Below are 22,764 nucleotides of genomic sequence, written 5' to 3' on the forward strand. Positions count from 1 at the left end.
CTTGGTGGAGGGTGGAATTAACACATCAAGATTAACCAAGGATCCTTTGCTACGGGGGGGGGGGGGGGGGGGCTCCTGATCAGGAGTCTATGAACTTTATTACAATAGGGAATGATTACATGTGAATTGCATTGCTTAAGTTTATGCCACAGTACACAAGTGTCTTCCGTTTACACAAAATTGGATCACAACTTCACCCATCTGTACTTTGAACTGACTGACTGTGTGGAGTGCCATATGGTATGAATTGTACAACATACTTGCAGTTTTTACACTTGAGTCCAAACAGCATCCCTTTCCCACAGACAGTACAGGTCTGAGACATCCAGTACTTGGTGGAGAACCTAGGAAGGAAGCAAAGAACATTTGTTTGACTCATGGCCACACTGTCTCGTTTCTACCCCCACTAACCAAACTAAATAATGTTAGCAGAGATGGTTCTTCTTTGGCGCTATTTTCTAATTGTTTGTAGTAGTGCAGGTGCAGCTTTATTCACATATACAGATAAGTATGTATTACACTGCATAACTCCCTACTGCGAGTGCACGCACAGTTTTATATATTTGTATGGCCTATAAGCTAAGGGTGTGTTCCTATTATTAATGAACACCATATTTATATTATGTTAGGGGTGGCGAGCCCCATCTTTTATTCAGCAACAAGGGGATGGAAGAAGTGTTACTGTTAGTTGTTATGCTTTCATTTTATCTACTTGTTTTACCTATTAAATGGATACTAGGCTCCTAATGAGTGCAAATGGGCACCAATGACTTACCTGCAATACTTCCAATATGTCTCTTGTGGGTCTCTTTATTAGAAGGAGAAAAACCCCATCTCTCCCTTCCCTTCCCTAAGACCACCCTCTGAACGCCACACGCACAAGTGGCAAGTGCACATTGCACCCATTCACTGCCCTGCTATGCTTTACCCCCCAACTTTCTGGCCTGATTAGCACAAAGTGACAGAACAGAGCCCTGAAATTGGGACTGTCCGCTTAAAACAGGACAATGGGGATATATATATATTATTTATATACATATATACACACACACACATACATACATACATACATACATACATACATACATAAATACATACATACATACATACATACATACACCTATGCACCTTTCTCAGTTCTCTCCATTTTTCTTTTTTTTTTACATTTAAATCCACTTTCATACCGTTGTGTTTATATATTATGGTAGAGTTCTAACATGGCAATGGCTCAGAAACCTGTAATACTAGAATGCAGCACTGCTATCTCTTAGACTTGGCCATTTATATTTGCCAATCATCTAAACTTTAACATTGAATCGCTATAGTCCTGTTTTTTTTTGTGCTCACAATACTGTTTGACTTTTGCAGCAGGAAGGATTTTCAAGTGTGTGCAGAGTGGCCATCACCAGGTCTGTCAGATATCAAACTTTATATACCGAGTATTAACCTAGTCCAATATTCACACGAGAAAATGTCTTATCGATGGAAGGATGGGAGAAAGGATTGGGTTCTATCTCCAATGCGCTTACAAAATGCTTCCATTTTTGCCGCATTGAATTTATTGCAGCACTGCCAAGCCTCAAGTTAATTAGATTTTTTTTTTATCATCCTTGCTGAGAGTTTTATCTCATCTTAATAGTTCTGCTGTTGTAATGGGATTCAAATACAGGCCAGATCCTCCTTCTTGGGAGATGGTTGAGGGAACGGCAGAGGGTAGACGCAGATGAGATTGCTCTCAGGTAGGATGAGAATGGCTCAGTCTTTACTCGTCTTAAACAGGGAAATCAATCACCTTGTGTTAGGCAAGAGCAGCATTTTACTGACGCTCTGCTGAAATACCATGGTTTAACTTTTACAGATAAATGAAATTTCCATGCTAGTGGAGAATTTATTATGTTAACTGTAAGGGAAAAGGCATTGGTCATAAATAATACATGTGAAATATATAAAGAACATTAAGTAAGCATGCTTTCATTAAATTGTTTTAATAAAAAATATTATGCTCAAGTTGCTAAAGGGTTGTTTTTCTATATAGTCGCACTGCTGCTGACAGCATTCATATTTAAAGGTACAGAAAAAGAGGATCCCATGGTATTTGGTTATATTTGTTTAGAATTGTGTGTTTATTTCTCCTAGAGGGGAGAGCATTTGTCTAAGGTTTGTTGTAGAAAACAAATGTTGCTGTAAATTAAAAAGTACAACACACATCTTTGTATATTACTATGCTTGGATTAATATAATTGTGTACAGTATATTCTTTACTATATTTAAAGGTGATGAGGCAAAATGACAACTCCCACAACTGCATGTATATAATATATAGGAAAGTTATTAGGGGCATGATAACTACCAAATATAAAAGAACATAGATAAGGACAAGGCAAGGTTATGGACTCAGGATTCCATGAGGCATATTCAATTAAGATTGGCGGCTGCGCGTGTAAAGTTTCATTACGGTACCGCAACAACGTGAATTTCTGTGTGCACCCCTATGGACACTGCAGCAGGAAAGCCTCCTGATCACTGCACCATAGAAGCTTTCACCACGGCACAAGAACAACTCGCCGGGATAGGCTTTTTTTCCCCCGTTATCGTCCTGGCCAGCTGTACTTCATAAATAGCGGCATAGCTACATTTACTATAAGCAGCTAAACAAATCTCAACACGGAAATCAAAGGGATTGTCATAAATAGACCTCTAGATGGGATAAGATAACCGGATGGGCTCGGTTCTCCAAGCCCACCCAAACTTTCGCCAATCCGAGTACCGAGCTGAGCTGGCTCGGTACTTTCGTGCGCCCTTGGAAGTGAAAACGAGGTAAAACTTCATTGTTGTGTCGTCAGATCCCGCGAGTTTTGGATTCTATAAGTACTGCCTTCCACGGATATCTAGTGCCGTTTCACAGAGAGACACAGAAGGTGTAGCAGGGTTGTTGGTAGTTTCCAGTGCAGTTGGGCAGCGTCATTAATGAAAGAGAAAGAGCAGGGCTGGCAGTGCTGTGCCATAGCTCACCCAAAAACAGGAGAGGTGGCAGTTTTCAGTGCTAAAACAGAAATTATAATAAGGGGGCTGGCAGTGTTATTAAAAGTCTACAGTCACATTGTACTGTGTCATCAAAATGGATACACATCAGTTCACAGAAGGAGCACCAAGCAGCTGCTGGCACCAGTCATGATGATAGTAATCCCTCTAGGTCATCTGTTAAAGCCTATATTAAAGTGCATAGTGTTTTTAAGTCAGGGAAACAAAAATGTAAAAAAGCACCTTTTACCTTGGTAAAGAAAAAAAAAACACCTGTAATCCAGGCAAAGTTAAGTGCAGGAAAAAATAAAATTGGCAACATGCCATTTTACACACGCAGTGGCAAGGAAAGAATCAGGCCTTCACCTTTCTCTATGAGTGCTAGTTCTGTAACTGTCAGTGAGGCATCTTTTTGTAAGTTCAGTCATGACGATACAAGACTTTGTCATTCTGACTGAAAAAGTAGATTTGAATTGTCAACCTAATAAATACTGTCTACATTGCAATTGATGCCCTAATAATACTGCTGATGTCATTATATTGTCGACTCTATAACCTCGTCTACTCTGTTGCCCATCAATCATATTATGTCAATTCAACATAAGGGTGGGTGGGAGTTCCGAACTACAATTCCATCTTGCATCACTTTTCTTTTCTGCCACTGTCAGGTGGCAATGTCTTGCTTAGATGTGCTATGAACTGCCATGTGTTTGTGTCGTTGCTCTGTCGCTTAGCATACAGCCAGCTCGCTGAAGTCTTTGTCCGAAAGTGTATGAAAATAATATTGGGACCTATGAGGTAGTTAAAATTGACTGGAAATGATTGGAAATTAGTGTTATTGAGGTTAATAATAATGTAGGAACAAAAAAAGAGCAAAATTATGTGATTTTAGCATATTTTTCAAAAAAAATACAGATCCAAAACCAAAACCAAAACACACGAGGGCGGTTTTGCCAAAGTTAATCCAGATCCAAAACCAAAACCAAAACACGGGGTTCAGTGAGCATATCTACACTTAATGGCATTATATGACGAAGGGCTGTAAAGTCTGTAGAGGTTATTGGCATAAAGTCAAATGTTTCATAAACTAAGTTGGTTAATAATGTATACAACAAATGCACAATATATTCCCAGGAGGCTTCATGCTGGTTAATGTAGATTTACAATTTCCACATATTGTTTTTCTATTTTTTGCCTGTGACTCACTCCCCTGTCCCATTACCTGTGTTTGATAGAGTTTCCCAGATCTCTGCGCGGAATCTGTGGGGACCAGCGAGGCACTGACAGTGTGTCTGAAAGCAAAAAAGAAGGATGAGGCACTGATGTGAGTGAGTTCTCTGTACAGCGCTGCGGAATTAGCGGCGCTATATAAATAAATGGTGATGATGATGATGATGAGCTAAAGACAAATAATATTTTACCTCATACCTCAGACTCAATCACAATATCGTTTTGCTTTAACAATGTACGAAAGACATATGTATCTCATATTTTAGCAATAAACACACAACAAGCATATGTCACACAGTGAGAGTGATTACATCCTCTTGCATATTAGTAATAGCAGCAGAGGATACATTTCAGACCGAGCACAATGATAGCAACAGTTCACAGTAATATATTCCCACATACAGTGGTCGAAGTGTAAATTTAGAAGTGCTGGTATGGAAATTGGAAGTAAATGTCTGGAGGTCACCTAGGTCCCCAGAAGCATTAGGGATTTTGATAGTATGAAATTAACTTTAGATGCTTTTTAACACTTTATAATATAAAGCATATTGAATAATACAAAGCTATCCAGACTGTGTCCCTTCACCTCCCCTCATAGTTACTGCATATTTGCCAACTCTCCCGGAATATCCAGGAGACTCCCGAAATCTGGGTCAGTCTCCCGGACCCCTGGAAGAAAGGGCATTTCTCCCGATTCCCGGCTGGCTCTGGAAAGTAAATGGAGGGGGTGGGACTTATTAACATCATGGACGCGTCATTGTGACCCCACTCCCTAGTTTTATTGGCCTAAAAAGGTAGCTTTGGGAGCGGGGCTAATGGAGCGATTCTTCGAGCCCCGCCCCCCACAGCCACCTGCCCCCCCGGATGACCCGGGAAACAAGCTGCCAATGTTGGCAACTATGAGTTACTGTGTTCTTCCAGCTCTCTCATGCCTTGGTGTACTTACTTTTTCCCTCATATGTCATGTCCCTTCAACTTTCCATGTCTCCCCTGTGTTTCTTTACCTCTACTTTATGTCTTCCATGTGTCCACTCTCCCCTCTCCCCTTATGTTCACCCGTTAGCCCCCTCTTTCACCTCAGTGCCTCACTCCATGCTTCTCTCACTCCCTTACTTACCCTCTCTATCTATACCTGCTCCTGCTCCTATTTTCATTAGGGATACATTATAAGATGAATCTGAGATGCTACTATAATTATATTTTATTACATTCCATAATGCTGCCATTACTATTATTAATTTTTTAATCATAAAAATAAAATAGATGACATACACAAACCATTTTACTCCAGTTACACACAGCTTATCAGTAGAAGAACCCACATTTTGCTGAGCATAAGAGGCATTCGGGAATAATGTACTAAATGTACTAAAGTCAGGGACCCCGTCCAGTCTGTAGTTTACCTGCTTACTAGACCCAGTCCACTCATGTCAGGAGCAGTGACAGGGCTCTTACACAGCAGCTCCTACAAGGCCAATGGAGGAAGAGGGGGAGGAGTAGAGGATGGGTCAGGGGGTGCATTTGTGCGCTGCACTAAACATCACAAGTGGCTGGCCTGCACCCTCTGTGTATACTGAAAGGCCACTATGCCTCTGTATAGTGTGCATAGGGATGCTCCAGCTGATGTCCCCTTATGCGTCCCGCAGCACTGTAAGGGGCGGGGTACACAAAGGACACAATCCTTTACCTGCTGCTGAGGCAGCAGAGCCTGTAATCTTATGCTCACATGTGAGCAGTTTCAAAGGAAGTGAGCGGTAGAAGTGCCAATATATCATAGGAGCACATATCTGCCCACTTCCAGTAGGTTATTAAAAGCCTACAGTATACTTCACTGTAAGGGCAGGCAGTCAGTGGAGTGACTCATTACCTGATTCATCTTCAGACATACACACATTTGCGTAACGTATCTTGCGTGAAATCGCCCTGCGCATGCCCAGAAAAAGACATTACACCAATAAACACATTTGCATAAAATTCTTGTCTGGTTGCAAATAACACTTACTACTGTCTGCAACTTGAGAGGTTGAACAGAGGAAGGGAGGGGGCAGTGATGATTGACACTGCATAGTCTTTGATTTATAAATTATACGTATGCATGCCAGTAGCTATCACAGAACAACTGTATGCAAGATAAACTCTAAAAACGCATTGTATGTACAGTACACATTGGAATCATCTTTATTTATGTAAATAATGTAAAAAATATTTAAATATAAATATTTATATCAATCATTATACAGTTGTTATTTCAATTTTTGATCAAATAAAAGTTGTATTCATTCTGCCATGCACTTTTTATTGTACATACACATGTGCATACACTGCAGTCTGTTCTGTATGTCTGGGTATGACAAGTACTGTTTAGGTAGAGACTATTTTCACCCAGATTCAAACTGAAACGTATCTTAAACTGAAAAAGCTTGGACTGAATACGGGTAGAACTATGCTCAAGTTGCATATTCCTTTTAAACAAGCAACTTACATTCAAGTTGCATTCGGACATAAATCAGGAACTCAGGGTACAATATAAGTTCTACAAAATGTTAGCAATCACTGTTGTAAAGGAACTGACTCCAAACATCCCATATTCATTTGATGCTACTATATCCATACAGCTGCAAAGCTTATAAAAGGTAGCGGCACATGACAACCATATACCTGAGTCTGAAGAAAAAAAAGAGGCTTTTAAAGGAAAAATTTGAGGGGTTGAACAACCATCATTATATTTTGTGTTAGGATTGAGAATTAGGAAAATCAGTCGTCGGCTTACCAGAAATTAGTAAAACCAATGTATTGGCTTACCTGTGCTCCCATGTTTTTGACACTTTTTGCATCATTTTTGCATTTTAATCTAATCACATATTTTATGTGAAGAGGCACTGGAGCTGAAATATGTACAATTTCATAAGTTTGGTAATAAAGGAAGGGAATTGTTGGTTAACCTGAGGTCATAGGATCCCTTGTGACACTTATATTTTGTGTACAGAACACTGTCCAGTTATCCTGAGAAAACACTCGGGGGTAGGGGAGTATAAGTATAGATTACATCTGCAGGAGAGTGGTGGCCATAGTAGTAGGAAAACCCTGTTTTTACTAAGTGAGTTCCCAACATTGTATAGTTTTCCATGCATTTAGTGGAATTTTTTACACTCCATGAAACCCCTGTGATGTCCTGTTAGACATGCGGATGTGCATGCCACACTTTGGCAGCTGACATAATGCTTTCACTCTGAACACTTGTCTAACGATCATGTTGCTAGCAACCACTTTGTATTATTCCTGGTCCCACAAGAGGAACCTCATGACTGTTACTGACAGTGGGGAAACAGGTTTATAGACTGCTGCGGAAGCGCACAACCTACATTTTGTGCTGCTATTCCTATGCCCGCTATATATACACAACAAGAAGAGGTTAATCCCTACACTTGCTTTGGAGCTTACAGTTGACATCCTCAACACTGCAATCATTACTATCCATTGTTTCATGAAAATAATTGTTTTCCTCGTATAAGTGACCTGATCCTTTGTTCCTGAGGGTATTGAAAATTATCTTTTTATTAGTTGACTTAATTGACCATAAAAAGGTCCCATCTGCTGTATTGACTTATATTAAAGGATCCGGCGCGCATGTGGCAAAACCTGGTTGTTTATGCATTTCATCTTGACTAAGGTAAACTGGCTTAGTTTGCTATGTTATGTTTCTGTCTTATGATTCTTTTGTCCAAATTATTCTTTGGGGTTTAGTGCTTATTGTCAGAATACATTTTAAATATGAGATTGCAATTTTTTTGTATCTTGTATACTTCATCATCTTCAGATGACTTCAACTTTAGAGTAACATATATGTAACTTACATTTATAATGTACTTATTATGATCTTACATTAAACTAAATATTTTTTATTTATTTATGTATTTTGTTTATCACCCTTCAGTCTCTTTATAAAATGATGGTCATTAAAAGCTGTCCTCAGTTTACACAACTTGTATGATGATATAACCTTCATATGAAGGAATGTTTTGTCTTTACTAACCATTCAATACACAGTAGGACAGTGATGGCTAACCTGTGACACTCCAGATGTTGTGAAACTACAATCCCCAGCATGCTTTGTCAGTAGATAACTAGCTGATAGCTGGCAGAGCATGCTGGGACTTGTAGTTTCACAACACCTACAGTGTCACAGGTTAGCCATCAGTGCCGTAGGACATTTCAGAAATCAAATTTATCAAATTTAATCTAATAACCCTAAATCTACTCTAAAACACAATTAGATATCAGAAACACATAGGTGGGACACCAAACCTTTGAGTCAGAAGAAGCTGTTCATTATTCTAGCAATGTATGTGCAAACTAATTGTAAAACATCCCAGTAAGTGGTATATTTAATGACAAATGTCAATGATATAATCACAACATTGTATTTACCCACTGCACAGATATGGACAAAAATATGTCAAGGCTTAATCAAATTTGCACGATGGAAAACCTATTTGCCCTTGATCAAAGCTTTGGCTCAGATTTTGTACAGGGGCTCCTGGCTGTCTAGTGAGAATAATCTGTTCCTGTGCTTGCTGGCAACATCATTCTTAAAGTGACTTTTTTTTTTAATTGGTTTATCCTCTGTATGTGTTGCCATTTTGGGGGAAAAAAAAAAACACACAAAGATTGAATTATTTATAGCTACAGTCAGTGGTCTAAGCGGAAATTTAGAGGTTGGGTTATGGAAATGTAAAAAAAAATTAAATTTGACAGTTTTATGGTATGCCACCATATACCAGCACACTTCCACTTCCAGCCCACTTCCACTGGCTACAATAGTACATACTATGATGGAGAAAGAGAATGCAAGTCTAGTGTTAGAAAGTGGAAATAATGGTAACAATGTCCCTGTAGTCCTTCCTCACAGTATTCTTATTGATCGCTGTGCAGAAGTGGAAGAACTGGGCAAGTACTGTAATGCCATATACTATTGTGACCTGAAGAGACCTTGAGAGGTAGAAGCACAGGCAGACAGAGGCAATGGAGCCCCTTTTGGACTTTCAGTTCCACACCAACACCCGCACAGAGCAAGGTGGCCCCTGGAGCAGATGATTACTAATTGCCAGGCCCCATGGCATCTGCATGGCCTGCCACAGCAATAGTTACACCCCTTGTTCATGACTATTCAAGGTTGTCCCTGGTTAAAAACAATAATAACAACTTCAAAACATTATAATGATAAAACAACTGGGGATGCAGACAGTGGAGACACCGAGTGTCTGATGATGTTTGTGAGGTGTTTGTAGACCTTTACGTATGGCAGTTAGCTACTCATTTACTAGTACTAGACATTTATTTGAAGTGTATTATAGATTCTAGTTCATTCTTTGAGGTGTCCAGTTGGGGGTGCTCTGTATGTCATTCTTCCATCCACAAATTTGAACAAACTTACTGAGTCTGTTGCTGAATCCGAGTCAGTAGGGAGTCACTGCAGATTATAACCTGCACAGCACGGAGGATAGTTTTGGTTTTAATTATAGATCTGTCCTCTGAACATTTCAGAGAACAGAAGTGGGACAGAGTTAATTGACTAAGCTTTGCAGTTTAGGTATCTGTCTTTCTTCTTGGTACTTCTCAGTCTGTCAGCTTTATACGTCGATAGAGAACACTGCAACTGCTTTGAATATCCTCACAGCTTGCATGCGTATACATCAATGTAAATCATTTAGCGTTATAGACACTTAGTGAGCTCTCTAGGGCAATGATCACCAGATTGATTCTTACACTTTATATATTTTAGGCCCGGGCCTGGCTCACGCTGCTTGGAGCAGCAGGATTGTGAGTTGCTGTGATGAAAACCAGAACCTTCCTCCATAATGATCATCATCCACATTTATTTATATAGCCCCAGCAAATTTCATAGCGCTTTACAATTGGGGACAAACACAATAATATACAATACTGGGTAATACAGACAGAGGTAAGAAGACCCTGCTTGCATAGGTAAAAAGTGATCTGTATGCTATATGATCCAGTCACACAGCAATGTTGGTCAGAGGGTTGTTGTGTTATGGAAATTGTGCAAAAGGTGGTGAGAGGGTAACCCAGTTAGGTTAGGAGGGTGGTTGAAGAATATTATAAGCTTGCCTGAAGAGGTGGGTTTTCAGAAAACGCTTGAAGGTTTGTAGACCAGTGGAAAGTATTATTGTGTGAGGGAGGGAATTCCACAGAGTGGATGCAGCTCGAAAAAAGTGTTGTAAATGGGAATGGGAGGATGTGATGAGAGTGGAAGAGAGACGCAGCAGCTAGGAACCTGTGGGGTGTGGGATGGAGGAAGAGTTTGGGGCACATGTGACAAATGAAGAATGATGGGGCAGGATATGTGATAAGGGAGAGTGGGGAGGGCATATGTCACATATCAAATATGTGACAAGGAGGGGGAGGGAGTGGGGGTATATGTGACAAGAGGTGGTTGGAGGGACATGTGACCAATGATTGGAAAAACGGTGTGTGTATCAAGAACACGTACATGCCTAGTCTTTCCACTGGAAATAATAATAATCTTAAGTATTTACAATCATGACCAAAAATATTGTCATCTTTGCAGTTTTTACTTTAAATGCACCATTTCTACTAAAAAATTGTTGAAATGAATTAAATATTTTGGTAGCCACAGGTGTATTTCTTTGGATTGCAGTGGAATAAAACACAAACAAAATGTATTAAGTCATAGCTTGTGCCACACGCACAAATCCTTCAATAAACTGGACATAATTATTGGCACCTTTTGGAGTAGAATTGAAATAATTAGATTATAAGCAAGTAACTCTCCTTCTCTTAAGAACTGAATTCACCTATGGTGAGTAGGAGGTATCTGCAATATAAAAATCACTTATTAAACAAGCTGGAATATAGAAAAGGAATTCTCCTGTCTTGTGCCACTGTGTGTTCTGCAATAAGTGTCACTCACCAGACCGTGAGTGCCTCTGCGCTGGTGCGTGGCTCCTTAGCCTTCCTGCCGGCGCCTGTCCTGAGCCGCGGCCATCCGCCATCTTGATGCACTGCGCATGCGCAGCATCCAAGAACTTATGACCTTTGCTTTTAATCTCATTGGTGGATCAGGCACCTCTCCCTATTTAAGGCACCTGTGCTCATTACCTCGTTGCCTGATCTTGAGTCTCATTCCCTGTGAGTCTCTGAAGGTGTCTCCTGTGTCCTGCTAGTGTCTTCAGCTTCCTGCTGATTACCTGTGCTACTCATCGGTGGTTTCCATACCCGCTACTGATTCCTGTATCCTACTCGTGTCCTCAGCTGGCTTCTGGATTACCTGCTCTGCTCATCAGCGGTTCTCATACCCGCTACAGACTCCTGTATCCTGCTCGCGTCCTCAGCTGGCTTCTGATTACCTGCTCTGCTCACCTGCGGTCCCCATACCCGCTACAGCCATTCAGCGTCCCTGCTGTGCCTGCATATTCTTGTGGACAAGCTTCTCTACTCATCAGCGGTATGCTTACTTGTTATTGACTATCAACTGTTACCTTGCATATCCGCTTAGGACAAGCCTCTCTACTCAGCAGCGGTATCCATACCCGCTATAGACTATTTGTTGTTATGCTGCATATCTGTTTGGAACAAGCTTCTCTACTCAGCAGTGATATGCATACTTGTGATTGACTATCAGTTATTATCCTGCATATCCGCTCTGTGCAAGCCTCTCTACTCAGCAGCGGTATACATAGCGTTATAGACTATTAGCTGTAAACGCTGCATATCTGTTTGGAACAAGTTCCTCTGTGCTCTCAGTGTCTTCATACCGTTATTGACTCTTTGCATGCCTCCACTCACCGGCACCTGGACAAGTCTTCTCACCATAGCAGTGGTACAACTTGCTGTACGCAGACCACTGACTTCCCCGCTACCTACCTGCACCTGGATAAGTGTTCTCACCATAGCAGTGGTACAACTTGCTGTACGCAGACCACTGACTCTCCTGTTACCTTCCTTCACCTGCTCACGTCCAACCTGGTCTCCGTTGTTCAAACCTGCCTTTCCACTATAGATGCAAGTCGCTGACTCATCTACCAATATAGCTGCAATCGCTGACTCATTTACCAGTATAGCTGCAAGTCACTGACTATCATCATTTCCATTGGCATCCTCTCTCCATCTGCTGTTATATACATTCCACTATTCAGAGGACCGCTGTGCAAACTCCGCCTCTCTGGTAAGCATAGTTAACTGGTGAAATCCTGGGCAAGACTCCTAGTGCCCGTGACAATAAGCATGGAGAAAAGAAAGAAAGCCAGAGAATTATCTGAGGACGCTAGACACAGCAGGTTGTAGCCAAGCATGGGCAATCTCCAGACCCTGATGCTCCTGTTTCCACTTTGCATGTTATTAGGAAGTTTAAGGCCCATGGCACAGTAAATAGCAGCACAAAAATATTCAACTGGTGGAGAAAGCACCTTGATCAACCACCAAACAGATTAACTGTGATCTTCAGACACAATGTATAACAGCCTCAGCTTGCACCATCACACCATCAGTCACCAACTCAATGGAAGGGGTAAATGGTAGGAGGCCCAAGAGGGTCCTACAGCTGAGAGAGAGAGACATAAATCCGACTGGGAAACACACCTGAACAAGCCAAACTGTGAAAATGTCCTGTGGACAGATATGGTCAAAGTAGAGTTTTTGGTAAAGCATAGAAGACAGAAGACCTTCCGTACAATACAACATGGAGGAGGTTCAGTGATGTTTTATGGCTGTTGTGCTGCATCTGGCACTGAGTGTCTTGAACATGTGCATGGCATCATGAAATCTGGAGACTATCAGACCATTTTGGAGCTCAATGTTGAACCCAGTGTCAGAAAGCCATCAAAAGTCCATGAAAGGTCATGGGTCTTCTAGCTGACAATAACCCCAAACACACTTCAAAAAGCATCCATGAATGGTTCAAGACAAGATGCTGGAGATCTCTGAAGTGGGCATCAATGAGTTCAGATATCAATCCCATAGAACACCCTTCTCACAGCAGTTGGGAGAAGGCACCGTTCAAATCTGGAAAAACTTGAGCAGTTTGCACAAGAGTGGACCATACTGCCAGCAGAGAGGTGCAGGAAGCTCCTTCATGGCTATAGCAATTACTTTCAACAGAGGCTGTGCTACCAAATATTAGGGGATAGCAGCGGAGTGTCTCCGGAACGGTCGCGATTGTAACATTGCAGATCTTTCTTCACACCACTATGGTGTTTTCGCGACTTTGAGGTTCCTTAGTACGTGAAAATGTGCACAGCCACGATGTTCGGCAGAACATTGTGGCTAATTGTATATACCCCATTAAGTCAATAATTTTGTTAATGCCATTTAATTTACTGTTCTGATTTAAAAAGATATACAGTATTAAAATCAGAATCACAAACAAAAACTCAAGAATTAACAGAGAAAGATTTGTGGAGACCAAATACTGTTGTTCATTTTGCCTTCTGTTTAGAGGAAATTGTGAGTTATTTGAAAAAAGTGCAAGGGTGCCAAAATTTGTGACCACTACTGTATGTATGTTTACACTTATTTGTATAGCCCTACAGATATTATAACACTTATACATGAAATAATATTTAAAGGGGCAAATTCAATTGTTGGCGAAAACGCCAAAAATCTCGAGGCGCGCGCACTATTACTATTATTACGGTAATAGTACGCGTAAATACCGTTATTACGGTAGTTTTCTCGTTGGATTTCAGCTCGCAGCTTCCTGAGTCGCGAGCTGAAATCCAGTTTACTATTACCGTAATAACGGTAATGGTTTTAACGCCGCGGGATATTCAAACAATTGAATATGTCCCAAAGTGTTTAAATAAATACAGTTACATATAGTAAGTGTGCACAATATATTACATAGCAGGTTAGAAGTGCCTAACCCAACAAACTTAGACTCTGTGGGTGGATGGGGGGAATGCTGTACCAATCTACAGATGTGGATTGGAATTGCACTTGACTATTAGAACATTTCCTGAAGAAAGTTATCATGATGGAAGATTTGATAAGATTAACTCTGGGATCTAACATTGTATATTGCCCTGAAATAAATATAATGACTGTCAGGGGCTAAGAGCTAATGTACAATTGTTAGGTGGTGTGTTTGTGCGTAAAAATTACCAGGGCTTATAAAGAACGAGCACCCACTTTTTTGTAGCCATTAGGGCTCATGTACTAACCTTCCATGTAGGTGAAAAATATAAAGTAAACCACAGCAACCAATTAGCTCTTATCTGTGCAGTATGTACTACACAATAAAAGTCCGGATGATTTTTTGGTATTGTTTAGTATAAAATTACCTAAATGCAATATTAGTAAAGAAACTTGTAACCAGTCCTTAGGCATTTTAGGTCTTTTAACACATATTTCTCATCCCCAAATTTAGTATTTTTATTATAAAAGGATGGTAATTTGAATAGAATGTTCTCATTACCCATCCCGACCCCCTCCTGGTGCTCTGCATTACAGAAATTGGCTCCTCGTTTGCATCTAGCTCTTACCAAGCAGTTGGCTGCAGAGTAGCTTATTGAATATATCATCTTTGGATAAGCTTAAGGTCAAATGCCATTTAAATACAGATGGATACTATGCACAAGCAACCCAACTGATTAGTGCTGATTGGAGGAGACAGAGGCACCTAAGACAGAAATCCTGTAGGTGTAGTTAAGTAGATACATTTTATTGAAAACTTGGAGGTAAATTAACTAAAACTTCTAAAAAGTAAAAGTTGAGATGTTTCCCATAGCAACCAGATTCTAGCAATACATTCATTTATCTAGTGCATTCTAGAAAATGATAGCTAGAATCTGACGGATTTCTATGAGTAACACCTGCACTTTTCCTTTTGAGACGTCTTAGTAAAACTACCCCCTGGATTCTACAGAATACAATTTTTTTGGTACATAAACCATTCAACTTAAGCCTCCAATAATCATGCACTGAAAACATAATTTAAATAGAGCATCTCAATACTGATCTATTTCTATCATTGTAGCTCTTGTCTGTACTTGACTATACAGCCAAATGAGACTGAATCCCAGGATGCAGAACCTGAACCTACTTTATTATACACAGTGGGATCCACTTCAGCATATCCTTTATTCTACAGCAAACCTGAATCATTCATCACCTTCCAAATTCTGTTTGTGAAATGTGTTGCATGTTGTGTGCCAGGTGTATGTGGAAGCAACTTGGCATACTCTGTGTAATTCACATTCTACCACAGTGCAGCATAGGTGTAAAGGAAGGAGGAGGGGTGACAGCGCTATTATCATAGGTGACAGTGAGGTAAGACCTCTGCATGACAGGTGACAAGTCCACGTTTACCTTCCGTGCATTGGGAGGTATGAGTTGAGAGACAGCATCAGCCATCAACCTGATCCTCTTGTTATGGTTATCAGCCTAGGGCAGAGGGGACACACATTATGCAAAAATAAAATGTACATATAGGAAGAAGGTCTTTAGTATGTGACACCAAGCTGCCCATCACCAAAGTGACAGGTGACAATTACACCGTTTAAAGTGTGCACTTGATGACCTATTTAAAGCTGCTACAAACCACTAAAAATAGCATTCAAAATCATTGCAAATAGGCTTTGTCTGACAATCCCTGAAAGATCGTACTCTCACACATCGGCCCCCCTATTATGTCCACTGATCCAATTAGAAGCCTAAAGGGGGCTATTGTGAAGAAATATACAGTGTATTGCTTATTATAAATAAATATTTAACCTACATTAATTACAAAGATGTAATGTACTAGTTCCTGTGGGAAAAAAACCCTAAAAGAATTGTGCTTTTTCTCTCAACAGGCTTTCTCAGTCTAAATACTAGTACAACTAATGAAACAAGGAAAAAGACATCAATTGAATGTTACCAAATAAGCACTCCAATGGTTACCATACAGCTTATATATACTATTTTTAGTACATATTAGCATTGAACAGAATGAGAGATGACCCCACAGCAATCAATTTATAACCAAGGGACATAGTCCATATGTTCTTATCAGTTGGGACCTCAAAACTGCCTTAAGTATTAATGAAACGTTTAATTTTAACATTTCAGACACTGCACATCTGATTTTGTTTCCCTTTGTGGAGATTTTGCCTAGGACATCACCTCCTCATGGTCAGCTATTAGGTGTTGGAAACTTGACCGTGAAGTCATTACTGTGCTTTATTTAGCACAACAAAATAATTCTTGGAAAGCGAACCTATCTGTAACTTAGGTTAGAGAAATTAGGTTTGTTTACTTTAGATGCACAGCACCTTAGAGAAAATCTAATCAATGTTTATAAACAGACCAAAGGTTAATATAAGGATTTGCTTAATAAGCTTCTCATTTCCAGGACTATGCAGATGACAAGAGGATAATGGTTTCACCATCAGCATGAGAAGGCGTTCTTTACTCTAAGGGTAGTTAAGTATTGGAATTGCTTACCCCATGTGGTGATGGAAAATTCAGAGACAGAATGTAACGTAATTTCATAGAGTGATGCATTTGACACCACCGTGAGACGGTTGAAGAGAGAGGTTCTCGCGCCACTATGGTAATGTACCGCAGTGGTGAGCAATACTTGGGACCCCCACATCACTTATTCCACCCAGTTTCAGTTATTTGGTGGAGGAGATCAGTACAGGACCAGACTGTCATTGTTGGTTATTATTGCACCATGTGTCCATTGCTTGTGCATGTAGGATAGTAGTCAGGGATCAGCACACAAAGTCTAATAAATGATTAGACAAGGTGGACAGATGATCTTTCAGAGCAGACTACTGACTCAGTGAGCACAATCCTGGGATGGACACTTAGGGTAGTATACATACCTCTAAGACGGCCGCTGCTTATTGGTGTCCTTTCCTTGTCTTGGTCAGATAAGTTGGACAACTCCCATTAGTGGCAATACACAGAATAATCTCTTGTTTCTGCATAAGCACAAGTGCGGTCAGTGTTGTTCATGGGGACCCCTCAAACAAGCTGAAGAGCAGCACAGTGAGTCGGGTACCTAGGGGGTTGTTCTCTCTCTCTCTATCTCCTCCCTCTCCCTCTTCCTGTTCTACTACAATCTTCCTGCATCAGTGCAACAGGAGCCTCACATCACTACTAGTATTGGGGATCCTGCTTCTTCCACTAAGTCTCAGTCTGTGTCTTCTCTCTTCCCTTCATTCCTCTACCCACATAATGACAATTCCCATTGCACATCCAGCCTGTCCTCTTTACATAAACATACGAGTGGACAGGTCGCTACATCCCACACGATCAGCTTACTCATCTCCTGCTGCAATTACCTGATGGCTAATAAACTTGGTGCACATGGATGAGCATGTGGATGTAATTAATAATATTGAATTAAGGAACTCAGATTTTAGTCAAATACACCTTAAACATGGATGTCTAACAAGAAATGGCATGTGTGATGATAATGAGTAGAGGACATCTTAAGGGTGAATGATCCATTGAATTCATCAAAATGCAATTTTTACAGCTTATATTGCTTATTGCCTTTTAATAGTAACTGCTTGCAGGTGGATAAATTCACTCTCCAATTTTCTTCTCATTTTGAAAAAAAAATACCAAAAATATGATTTAGTGGTCCATAAGGTGCTGTATTATTCAAAACGAAAAGCAAATTAGTTTTTCACTATCAAAACAAAGATTAAGCACATTTTCTTGTGCTTATGACCTGGTCAAATATAAGTGCATCTGGGTTGTCGAAGTTAAATAATTGGATATGGTCATTTCAAATTAATATCTATCAATCTGATTGTCTTTGTCTGAAATTATGCGAATAGCACGATATGGCGTGGAGGAGCGTAATTAACCACAATACGTGCGAACACTTATACACACATTTACACGAACACATACACTTGTAAATGGTTTATATTAAAAATAGTTCCAACACATAGTTATTTTATTATGAAATGTAGCAGAGTTTATAGTTAAATATTATAATGTTATATACACTAAGGTTCAGGATACAGGAAACATATCATGTCCAGTATCATTTTTATCCCCTATTTATCCTGAGACGTTCGGTTCAATCACCTAAGAGATCGTACCTTGCGTATGCAAAATATGGATTATAGGGAATAAATGATCAGAATGGTATTGTGTGTGTAATGCAAAAAGACCAGTTTGAACTAGCTTTCGGCGGGAAGAAAAGTATGCATCGGTTGGAGAGCTGACCCCCACCCTTAGAGGGCATCGTTTGAACTGGCCAATGACCTGCATTTCACTGGATTGTGCTGAAACTTGAACCTATGAAAACATGCCAAATCATCCCTATTGTTTTCACTGTATCACTAAATGTATATAAACAGGGGCTCTGGGCCCAGCAGACAGTCTTCTTGACCACAGACTTCAGGACTGAATGACTGAATGCTGGATCCAGGGTGCCTGCGTATGTAATCGGCTGTACTTATTTTATTGAATTGTTACTCTGCTGCTTTTTGCTATTAAATCGCATTGTCATTTGGAACCACACTATTTGAAGTGGACAATCTTCATTGGATGGCGACTAGACGTACATAACAGTGGTATGTATGCCTGACATAAACTTGGCGGATAGGTTACTGATAAAGAGCTGGATGCCTGTACGCATCAGCATATGGGCATAAATACTCTATTTTTCCATGTGGCTTTTTTTAGATTAAATTATTTCCAACTTGTGTACAATTCAGAATCAGACCCTATGTTTATTTTGACAAGTGGAACTGAAAGCTCAGACTTTACATTGCTCATATAAAACTACAAGTTCCATCAAGCCTCGTCTGTCTCATATATAACTTGACTCATATATAACTTGGAACTGAAAGCTCCACTGCATATGCCCAAGTTGGTTAGTAATAAGACTATAAGATTATTAGAGTCAAGTTATATATGAGACAGACGAGGCTTGATGGAACTTGTAGTTTTATATGAGCAACGTAAAGTCTGCCTTGGTGCATGTGAACCGTATCTGTTGTGAGCATATAAAAATAGTGTCGTACGTGCCCATTCTCTGCTAGACATTTAAATAGAATTGTAAAATAAAACTATTTTTGTGTTATAGTGCCATCTTCTGTAGACTCCAAATTTGGGGGACAATTTCAGGTTGCTATGTACTTAATGTCATTATGTTTATGTTCAAATTCTTGCTTGCAAAAGCATATCAGGGAAAAAAAAAGAATTTTGCTTTGCAGTTTAAATTTGGTTTATTTTTTTAATCAGAACATCATGGTAGAAAGTAAGCTTTTCCCAAAGCAAGAATCTAACATTATAGCTAAAGTTTAGATAGTTTTCAGTTCACAGAAAGACAAGTAGAAGGTAGTTTAACCAATTCATTTTATAAACACAATGCAATTTCTTTTCCTGGTATGTAGGTCTGCATGTATATATCAATAGCACCTCTGAAAGCTACAAAGCTCTGTGTTAACCATTTTACGATTGGAGGGTTTTCTGCCATCTTAACCATGTTCATTTTGAAGGTTGGGGTGCGGGTATCTTGTCAGAAATATCTTTACCATAAGAGTGGATGTAAGGCCAATGAAGAGGGGGTAACTGAGGGAAGATGGGTTACAGTGCTTTGAAGAGTAGGATAGAGATAGACTGGAGAAGGGGATTATGGGGGAACAGTAAAATTAAGGGGGATGGTGGAAGAATTATGAAGAGGATTGAGGAGGGGTAAGATTTTTGTGGGGACATCACTGTAGCTCATCACAGCTGTGCTGCTTCTTCCCATTAAACTGCTGTTTTCAAATCTGCTGCCTTGCTAACGTGATTCACTGACCTGAGCCAGGCACTGGGGGAACTGATACAGTGGATCAAGTAGAACATTCTGGTGAGCTATGTATAATCAAGTACCTTTCTTTTTATATATAAATACAAATAATTGAATCAGCACTGCAGTAAAAAATATGTTTTTTTTATCAAGAATAAAGATTTTTGTTAATGCTTTGTTCTGGTAATGTTACCTGAAGATGGCGTTATAAGTATCATCTCTGTGTGACCTTAGATAAGTCTTATGTTTTACTGGTTACAGGGTTACATAAAACTTGTACATAGTGAAAAAATAAAATCACTTTGATTTGAAGTCTAACACTGCCTAGTGGGTTATGTACAGAAAATGTAGTAATAACATGAAACTACTGCAACATGCTATAATTTTGACATAATGCAGTAAATTGCAGGGTGTTTATAGACAGAATTGTAAAATGTTCATGAAAATAAAAGTATAATTACTAACGAAAAAGAAAATAAACTCTGATCAGTTTGGTGTAGTCTCTTGATTCACAAATTATTTGTCACCATGTCAGGGTCAGAGTTCAAACATGCAATCATTCCTTGACAGGAAAATAAAATGCCAATCAAGTCAATGTCACGGGCACTAGGAGTCTTTACCCAGGGATCACCAGATGGTAGGCTTACCAGAGCAATGTAGATGGTAATCGAATACTCTGGTAGCTAGGTGATCACGGAACATGAAATGATGGCCGATGAGATGCTCAGGAAAGTCTATGACTAGCAACACTGGTAATAATGAGGTAATAATACACAAGGAACTGTATGGACAAGGACACGTGAAGATAGTCAGTGGTCTGCGATAGCAAGTTGTACCACTGCTATAGGGAGGAGGAATGTCCAACAGAAACAAGGAGGTGATGAGAGTCAGCGGTCTGCGGGTAGCAAGTTGTACCGCTGTCTGAGTGAAGGAATGGAATCCAAGTGGAGGTATCCGGGTAGTCAGTGGTCTGCGGCAGCAAGTTGTACCACTGCTATGTGAGAGGATGATGGAACAGGTGATAACGGAAACAGGGATCAGTGGTCTGACATCAGCAAGTTGTACCACTGAATATATATGTGAGGAGGTGCACAGGGGAAGACTGCAACACAGGATATACACAGGCACCTTATACACGATCCACAGTAATATGCACAATATAGATATACATATAGATATAAATGACTGAGCGGGTCTGCAATCTAGAAAGTCTCTTGAAGTAGTCCAGCACAATAATAACACAGTCAATGATGGCAATAGACTCCGCGGATAGCAGACTCCAGAGAGAACCAAACACAGTCCAGCAAGATATGCAATACACAGCACAGTCAATGAGAAGTATGCATACCGTGGTTCAGCAGTAGCAGTCAGATGGGATAGCAGCGGTACCTGAGCGGCGGGAGGCCGCCTGGATAGAAAGTCCCTGGATAGGTGAGGCAGCGGTCTAGCAGGTGCAGCGCACAGGTGAGTAGACCAACAGGGACACGAATTCACAGGAGTCAGCAACACGTGGAACTGGACTCATCGGAGACCCAGGAGAATGGAGATGATCCAGCAGAGGGTAGTAGATGAGATACAAATCAAATGCTGACAGGAGGGTAGAGACCAGTGGAACACGTGAAGGCGTGGAGAGTGGATCAGCAGGAGATGGAGGATAGCGCTGACCACAGCAGCAGGACTCAGCGGCACACGGAGGTAACCAGTAGCAACCACAGGAACCAACAGCGATGGGAAACAGGAGTGCAGCGCAGGGCAGGAGCTGTTGATCATGAAGTGTAGCAGATGGTAATGAAAGCGGCAGGCTCGAGGAAGTCACAGCAAAGATGAGATGAGACTGTAGTGCACGGAGGCAGCGGATAGTAATCAGCTGGCAGTCACGATGTTGAACACAGGCGAGTTGAAAGCAGGAGACTGTAGTGCACGGAGGCAGCAGATAGTATTCAGCTGGCAGTCACGATGATGAACACAGGCGAGCTGCAAGCAGGAGACTGTAGTGCACGGAGGCAGCGGATAGTAATCAGCTGGCAGTCACGATGTTGAACACAGGCGAGTTGCCAGCAGGAAACTGTAGTGCACGGAGGCAGCGGATAGGAATCAGCAAACAGACTTAATGAGAAGCAGGTGAGTGAAGTAAAAGCTGGAGTGCACGGAGGCAGCGGATAGCAATGAGCAAACAGTCACATAGATGTAAAATAACGTAGAAGTGGTTTAGAAGACTGTAGTGCACGGAGGCAGCGGATAGGAATCAGCAAACAGTCATGATGATACAGTTGATGGTAGAAGTGGTATGGAACCACAGCAGTAGAAGTGGTTTAGAAACCACAGGAATCAGCAGCACTGAATACACGAGTAATACAGGAACACCTTCAGAGACTCATGAGGAATGAGACTCCAAGATCAGGCAACGTGGTGTTGACCACAGGTGCTTAATATAGGGAGGTTGCCTGATCTGCCAATTGAGTTAAAGGGGTATACACTGAAGTATAGAAAAGGGCTGCGCATGCGCAGACCCTCAGGATGGTGGACGACCACGGTTCCTAAATGTCCGGGAAGAGGCACTCACGGTCCGGTGAGTGACAGTACCCCCCCTTTTAAAGGTGGGCACAGAACGCCTGGAACCGGGCTTGTCCGGATTTTTGGAGTAAAACTTCTTCAAAAGGGCAGGAGCATTAAGATCTTCAGCTTTGATCCAAGAGCGCTCTTCAGGACCAAAGCCCTTCCAATGAACG

At 40.7% G+C, this 22,764-nt stretch overlaps 1 protein-coding gene across 2 annotated transcripts in view; it reads right to left on the minus strand.

Moving 5' to 3' along the window:
- Positions 1-22,764, minus strand: part of KSR2 (kinase suppressor of ras 2) — a 388,289-nt gene that overhangs the window by 121,554 nt on the left and 243,971 nt on the right. For both annotated transcript variants that reach the window (XM_075178524.1, XM_075178525.1), the window contains exons 6-7: positions 4,244-4,313; positions 261-344 (exon numbers count right to left, since the gene is read on the minus strand). In XM_075178524.1, coding sequence (XP_075034625.1) covers positions 261-344; positions 4,244-4,313 — 154 coding nt within the window. The remainder of the gene's footprint in view (positions 1-260; positions 345-4,243; positions 4,314-22,764) is intronic.

Source organism: Mixophyes fleayi, chromosome 1, assembly GCF_038048845.1.
Source record: "Mixophyes fleayi isolate aMixFle1 chromosome 1, aMixFle1.hap1, whole genome shotgun sequence".
Classification (NCBI taxonomy): Eukaryota; Metazoa; Chordata; class Amphibia; order Anura; family Limnodynastidae; genus Mixophyes; species Mixophyes fleayi.